A 7774-nucleotide genomic window follows, 5' to 3' on the forward strand; every position below is an offset into this window, starting at 1 on the left:
TTTTTTTTTTTTTTTTTTTTTTTTTTTTAATGATCAGTCCAAACTGATTTGCTAATAATGCATCCGACTTCCTAATACTTGGGCACACAAGCACAACTGAGCCCAAGTCCTGATGGTTTATTCTGTTACTTAGTTCTGCCAGAGTCCACACCCCCCTCTAAACCTGAGCCAGTGCAGAAACCAGCACGAGAGCCTGCGAAACCCTCTCCTGCAGACAGTGCAGAGACACGAGGTAAGTGCTGTCTTTTTTTTTCCCACATACTTTCCCTCTCTCTTTCTGTTCAAATAGCTTCTCGCATCAACACACTCACTCACTTTGTCACCTCTCAAAAAGGTGCATCGCTGTGGCTCTGTGATGTTTTTCTGCTGATCGTGTGGTCAGTCTGTGGAAGTGTGAGTGTGAGCTGTTCCTCTGTGACCTCATTACAAAGCCTGAAAGTCACCTAGTTCGCTGCTCTCTCTGACCGCAGCATGGTGTACGTGTTGTTTGTGGGGTTTGATTCAGTTGCTGTTGTGATAGAAAGGCTGCTGTACAGAAACACAGTGGATTTGATCCACTGACTCATGAAACAGCATCTCTTCAGCATTATTTCTCTTCTGTTTTTCACTGTTATGATATATAGAGTGTTTCTCTTAATTTTACTGTTTATTCCTTTTGCACTCTTTGGTTCCCTCCCTTCGCCTTTTTTTTGTTGCTCTTTTGCTCCCTCTCTCTCTCTCTCTCTCTCTCTCTCTCTCTCTCTCTCTCTCTCTCTCTCTGTCTCTCTGTGAGATTGTTTGTCCATTCTTTCCTATCTCCGAATCCCTCTCTTCTTCCTGCCACCCAACGCCAGACTCAAGGTCTCTGAGTTTGTGTTGCCGTGGTAACAGTGGGTGGAGGGATCGCCATGGAGACAATAATGAGAGGCAGGTAAACGCGGCGAGTCTCAGGAGAAGTTTGATTAGAGCGAAAAGGGGAATGAAAGACCAGCCTGATGGTTTCATTTAGCTTTTGGAGCCACTTTAAAACTAATTAAGAGTCCTCATCGCTCAGTAAAAATTGTTCATTACATTTTCCCCTGAACGCAGGCTGCGTCCACGTCAGAAATTATAGCTGATTAGTGCGCCGTACTGAAGTTTAGTCACCGATTGTGTTTTGTCATTCCTTCTGTTTCACGATGGAGTCTCCAGTCTGACCTCTGTCCTCTGTATTATGATCTGATGGACCAGTAAAGCTATTAAACCTCTAGCCCTCGTGGGCCCGAAGAGAGTCTGCCTGTCTGGCCTAATAAAGTTTGTGTCTGTGCTTGATTTTTATCTTGTCATTCTCTGTCTTTAAAGTGGGTTTAAAATTTTAAACAGGCGCTCAAGAGCCATAATGCACCAATTCAATGTCTAAACCGCCATCAACATGACAAAGCAGTGGAGTATGAGCATATAAACGTAACACGCACACACTCGGGGGTCACGGGGTAACGTAAACAGCATCTAGTGGGTCACCAAAGAGACATTTATTTGAAGAGTTTTAGTGGAGACATCGAAGTCATCCAAACACTGCAGGACACACACTCGCGCACTCGCATAAATGTCAGCGGTTCACACTGCTAAATCTGTCTTAGTGTTTAGTCAATTTCAAGGAGACCCTCAGAGCGGGCGGGAGAGGAGAGCACAGGCTGTCTTTCTCTACCGTGCTGTCTTTCTCTCTCTTTTGCTCTTGCTGTAGTTTGAGTGGAAATTATGTAGGGAGGGGTTGTTGCGCTGCTCGCTTTAGCTTGGCTACTGTTATGAGATAGACTGCCTAATGATATGGGTGAGAGTGTGTGTGTGTATGTGTTGGTCTTAGACCCAGAAGGGAGGTGCTTCTGCACTCCTCCACTGTCTGCTTGAGATCAGCTGACTGGACTCTCCTAGAGACCGAGCATGAAAGAGAGAGACAGGAGAAAGAGAGAGGCGAGACTGCCTAGTTGAGTCCAGTAAGCTCCATGGAGGGAAAGCAATAAACGGGGCAAAGGACAGAAAGCATTTGGAGACTGAGGGAGGGAGGGAAGGTTTTGAGGAGGGTGGAGGTCTCCGCAGCGCCCGAGTGTAAACCGATAGAGAGGGAGGGTGTGAGATGAGCCGTGTCGTATAGCGCTGCTTGAGTTTTCCCTCACTGACGCTGCTGGTGTGTGTCGCTACAGGCGCAATTGAAGCTGGAGAGACGTCTCGCTGGACAGAGGAGGAGATGGAGATCGCCAAAAAAGGTACTGCTTGACTTTTACTTCATCTCCCTCCCCCACCCCCTCTCCTTCTCTGGTTCTCAATTGGCTCTGTCTGATCTAATTTTCACACACACACACTTTTCACCTCACTTTTGCTCTACTTTGATGTCTTGGTGGTTTTGCATGGGTTCCCATGTTGGGGAAGTTTGTGACTTGTGGGTTTGTGGGTTGCGCTTGTGAGCATCCTCTTTGTAGTAGATTAGGACTGCACAGAAGAAACTGAAGTGACTGTGTGACTGTTTGACACGCTATAAACTTTACAAGACGACCACTCACCCCATGTGAAAGAATGACAGGAATAGTGTGGAGGGCACATGTTTTGAGTTGAAAGTTTAATGGGCTTGTTTAGTGAATCTCGCGGAATACATGAACACGTCACCTCAAAATCAAAAGGGAAGAAAAAGTATTTATATGAGGTACAAGAAACTGAAGCCTTGTTCTTGGACCATTACACTTTTTTGTACTATGGCATTATTTCATGACAATTCAGCACATTGTTCACAAAATTCTTGCTTTGCAGAGTGATTATGCAGGGAAGGTGGGATCTTGCTTTGAAAGCTAGTTTGCTATTGCTAGCCTCTCCAAAATCGCCTACCCTACCTTTAATTTGACCAAAAGTATTAAAGACATTTATAATCTTGCAGTTGTTATAATTTCTATTTTTTAAAAATGCAGTTCTTTTGAACTTATTTTTCATCAAAGAATCCTGAAGAAATCTCTACAAAAATATTATTTGTGTATTGAAATAAAATTTGTGAATTAATTAGCAATTTTACTATTTTAAATTGTCCATTCAAGTCTGTATTTTACTGATTCAAACTTTTTAAATGCATTGCATTGTTTATCAAACATAGATGAGTTGTGCACTTCCTCAGTCAGCCGTGTTCATCTGCACATTTTACTTGAGCATTTCCATCATTACAGGTGTGATATTTGTGGTCAAAACATGAAATGGAACTAAGGTACTAACTATTCTACAGTGAATCTCCTTTTATTTTGATTGCTAAAATACTTTTAAAAAATTACAGTATTTTATTCATATTTGCAAATTAATAATATAGTGTTATTTCTTTGCATTGCAGTAATGATATGTATTTTTTTATTACGTCCTAATATGTGTTTCATTCAAAATTGAAATGAATTTAGATTTAGATTTATTGGTGAAATGTGACTTGGACATGATCTTAACAGCCTGGAAAGGAGGACAGTAAAAATCTGCTTTATGTTCTTAGTTAGTGGATCACCACAACTTTTGTGAGCAGTTTTTGTGAATTTGTTGTCAACCCTTCTGAGACCTGGTCATTATGGATTCATATTATAGTGTAGACTATTTATTATTTATATATAACATTTGAAATTCTTAGAGATGCACATCCTAAGATGAAGGCACACATGTTTTTGCATTAAGAACATTTACACACATGTATATTGTAGTGGTGTGCACAAATAGTCGAATATTCAATATGTAATTATTATTCGAAAACTAAAAACACTTCAAATATTACTGTTTTGCTTTGCTGGCTGTAAATGCATGGAATCCATGCTAAATCCTAAGCATGCAAACTAAAAGTCAGTTATAAGTAAATGCACTGGGTCGCGCTGTTAACAAAGCGATTGTATTTGATCACAGAATGTCGTCGTGTGCCTCGCAAAGTTTGGAATTACTTTGATCAAAATGAATCATTGAAACTGAGTTATCATAATATCACCACCACAATGAGAAATCACATGAAATCCAAACACCAGTTGACTGAGGAAAGACAGCTGTCCATCACTGCATTCATGACTGCAGGTAAGCGCAGCTGTACCCAGAGTGAGCCGAGAAGAGAGCTTATCTGATGATCTTGAGACATATGCTTCCTTTAAGTGTCCTCGAGGGAGAGTGCTTTAAAAACAGAAAACAAAAAGCGCTGTAAGAAACTTTGCTTAGCACACCGTTATCTTTGTCTCGTTATCACCTTTGTCTCTGGAACGTCTGTGTGGGCACGTGTTCTTATTGTTATCGGACTGAGGAGCCAACTTTCGTGTGGATATTATTGTTTTTCTCAACATTAACATGATGTGAGACAAAATAAACATGATGAACATAGGCCAACTCGAGTGTATGTAGGTTCTTTACTGTAATTGGCACTGTCTGCTTTATTTTTCCTGTTGCTCTGCAGCTTGCCTTGGTTTTTTGTTTTGTTTTTTTGTTTTTTTTACATGTTTTCAACTAAAAGAAAACCTTGAGATATAACGTAATGTTGTTGTAGAACATTGTTGTGTATAATGCCTAATAATAAGCTTGTTCAGAAATGGTGACAAAAACTTAAATGTCATATAAATAAACGAATATTTGAATATTCATTTTTTTATGAGCCCAAATATTCAAACACAATATTTTTGAAAAATGCCCATCCCTACTATATTGACTGATAAACAAATTTAAGTGCAGGAGGGGTTTATATTAATAAAAAATGTAAAGCACTCACAGAATCATTAACACACAAACTACCCCTAGGAATCTTTAAAGCATCAGAGTTTGCGGAAGTGTTTTCAGTTCAGACTGCGGTCATCTGAGTGAATTCCTTCTGTTTCCTCTTTCTTTGTGTCTTTTTTAGTCCTCTCTTTAGTAGAGGGGAAGTTCAGTCTACTGAGGAACAAACATATAGGTGTGTGTGTTTCTCCCTGTATATTTTGCACAGACCTCTGGTGAGCCATCAGTAGGTACTACGTTTACATGGACAATTTCTGCTTCCATCGGAATGAATTCATTCTGATTGACGAATCCGAACATAGTGTTTACATGAACGCTAAATAAAGTGATCGGGTTGATATGCACGTTTATATGTCACAGACGCTTCTGATCGGATTTACTCTTTTGACATGCGCACACTACATGAATATACAGAGTTTCCCACTGTTGTCGCATACTGTTTTAAAAAGCACACTTAATATTTATCTACTTCGGGGCCTAATTAGGTGACGAGCAGCACATGAACTGTTGTGCTGTGCTGCTTGCTTTATAAAGCAGTAAAATTGTCCCTTCCTGCACCCAAAACCAGTCGTCTGTTGATGAGAGTCTTTAACAAGGACTGGTGGGACGTTGTCCTGCTCCACTTCACAGACGCTGAGTGAAAGGGGAGTTTTATAATAACGGGACACTCATTTATGACACTATTCACCAGGAAGAACAGCTCGTTCCGCGCGTCATACGTCATTACGCCATTTCACTGCGCATGCGCAGTACTTTCCAGTTTCGGTTTTCAATCTGATCAAGTGTTTACCATGTCCTCTCGCTCGGATTACAAAAGGAATAAACCACCCCTTACAATCCGATCGAAATCTGAAACGGATCTGGCCAATTCAATCCGATTGATGTGGTTACATGTGACTTTTTTTATTTTGATTGTGCTTCTAGTCCTATTACAATTGGATTAGTAGGGTCCATGTAAACGCAGCTACTGTTGCTGCACAGTTCAATTTAATTGGAGGACAGTCTTAAAGTGACCGATTTAGAGTGGGGACTAGGAGAACTGCACACTGAGTTTGAGTATTTGTTTGGAGGAACTGAGTATTGTTTTGTATTCTGTTGAGAACTGTAGTTGCCATGCAGACCTGAAAGATGCTGCACTGTTTGCTGAAACAACAGGTGGCAATGAACAGAAAATAAACGGCTCATCAGAAGTTCTTGAGTTTGTTAAATTGACACCTTTTGCTTGTATTATCATGTCAAGCATAAACCTGGTTTTACTCTGTCACACAAGGCCAGTGAAGAGAGATAGCAGAGGGACCGTATCAAGGTCAGCCCATGCCATAAACCACTGCAGCTCAACGTGGTTGATCTTGAACTATGATGTTTGCGGTGATTAATTCAGTACTTGAGACATGATGAGAACTCACTGAGTACTCAAATCTTCTTAAGAAATAAGTTAGGAAATTTCTTAAGATAAATTCCAAGGAGTTTGTAAGAATGTTCGTTAAGAACCTCTAAAATATTTTCTTAAGAGCATCTTATTTTTTTCTTAAGAAAAAAATGACAGTCTTTACGTGATTGAATAAATTGTGTTTCTTACTGAAGACTCACTGATAAACTAAATCAAAAACATTTCAAGGATTGTATTTTTGCGCTGCCTATAAATGACCATAATAATCATAATGACCAGCTTTACGGGCACTCAGCTTCGCATTTTTAGCACACCGGGTTTTTGAACAGTTACTTGAAAGAGCCTGTCTAAAGATGCAGCGATCTGTTTCATTCAGTTGTGTGCCATCTTTTTGCGCTACAGTAAACGTGTCTTGTGTATGACCACGTTCATATTCACTGAATACTGCCAAAGATTATGACGTTTTTATAGGCTAAACTTAACAAAGGGGCCCCATATCCCCTACTATGTATTATATGTAGCTAGTGTTGTTGTAGTGCTTAAGCACAACAATTAATTTGAAATGACCCAAAAAATTAAATCATTTTAGCAAAGCAGTGCTTGAATTTTGAATATCAGTAACATTGATAACTTTAATCATTTTAAGCGGCTCATGTTGTTATGAAAACATTCGCGTATTGATTCAAACGGCTGATTCATTCAGAAACGAGGCAAGTGACTGTCCTTATGAATAGGCCATTGAATCATTGACTCACTCGATTCGTTCAAAAACGTGGATTCATTCAGTAACGAAACACCGCTGTGTGTTGCTCGGAGACACACAACAGTCCTGCTGTATAGAATGATTGGGAAAGATCACGTAACATTTAAACAGCCTTCTGTCTGTACCGCCTTCATTTACGTGCTTGTTTTCATCACTTTCGCTTTAATTCTCGGGCACCGACTCGTTCGCTAAACGGAACATCCAATCAGAGAGCTCACTCATGCCGACGGCCCCAACGAATCGGACAAACTGCTGCCGACGTGAGCCCGACGAGAGCTGACGAGTGGAACACACCAAACAAACTAGCCCGACCGTCGGCTTGGTGTGTCCCGGCATTAACTTTAAGAAGATATTGAAAAAAGATAAAAATATTCTTAAGTCTTTTTGGGAATGCAAAATATTCTTAACTTTTTTCTTATATTAGAAAATAAGAAGAAAATGGCAGTTAAGAAGAATTTCGTTCTTAAGAATGTTTTGTGAATCTGGCCCCAGGTTCTTATCTATTGCATTAAAGTGCTAGATAAAATAATAATTAGAGATGCGCCGATCAGTCTCACATCTTGCCGATTCCGAGCCGATCCTTTTATTGCCTGCGGCGCCGGCAATGACATCACAGCCACACGCACACTCACAGTCGCGTATAAACATGTTGTTTAGCGTGAGAATGATTCTAATTTTAATTGAATTCAGTGTAAACGGCGACTGATAATGTATTTATGTCATGCCAAATGAGGCTTGCACAGCCTGAGTGAGTGTGTGAGAGAGACAGCACAAACAAAGTAACTCACAGAAATGTATAGATGCATACTGCAGTAGAAAAAAAAAGATATTTACAAAATATGATTTAGGTAAGCAACATTATACGGCCATGATGTTTCCCCGAATATCAATATCAACACGATTGC

General features: G+C 40.1%; 1 protein-coding gene across 8 annotated transcripts in view; it reads left to right on the plus strand.

Moving 5' to 3' along the window:
- Positions 1-7774, plus strand: part of LOC107676644 (nuclear receptor corepressor 1-like) — a 120927-nt gene that overhangs the window by 66477 nt on the left and 46676 nt on the right. For all 8 annotated transcript variants that reach the window (XM_016471230.1, XM_016471236.1, XM_016471232.1 and 5 more), the window contains 2 exons: positions 134-232; positions 2160-2222. In XM_016471230.1, coding sequence (XP_016326716.1) covers positions 134-232; positions 2160-2222 — 162 coding nt within the window. The remainder of the gene's footprint in view (positions 1-133; positions 233-2159; positions 2223-7774) is intronic.

Source organism: Sinocyclocheilus anshuiensis, unplaced genomic scaffold (genome assembly GCF_001515605.1).
Source record: "Sinocyclocheilus anshuiensis isolate Anshui unplaced genomic scaffold, SAMN03320099.WGS_v1.1 scaffold344, whole genome shotgun sequence".
Classification (NCBI taxonomy): domain Eukaryota; kingdom Metazoa; phylum Chordata; class Actinopteri; order Cypriniformes; family Cyprinidae; genus Sinocyclocheilus; species Sinocyclocheilus anshuiensis.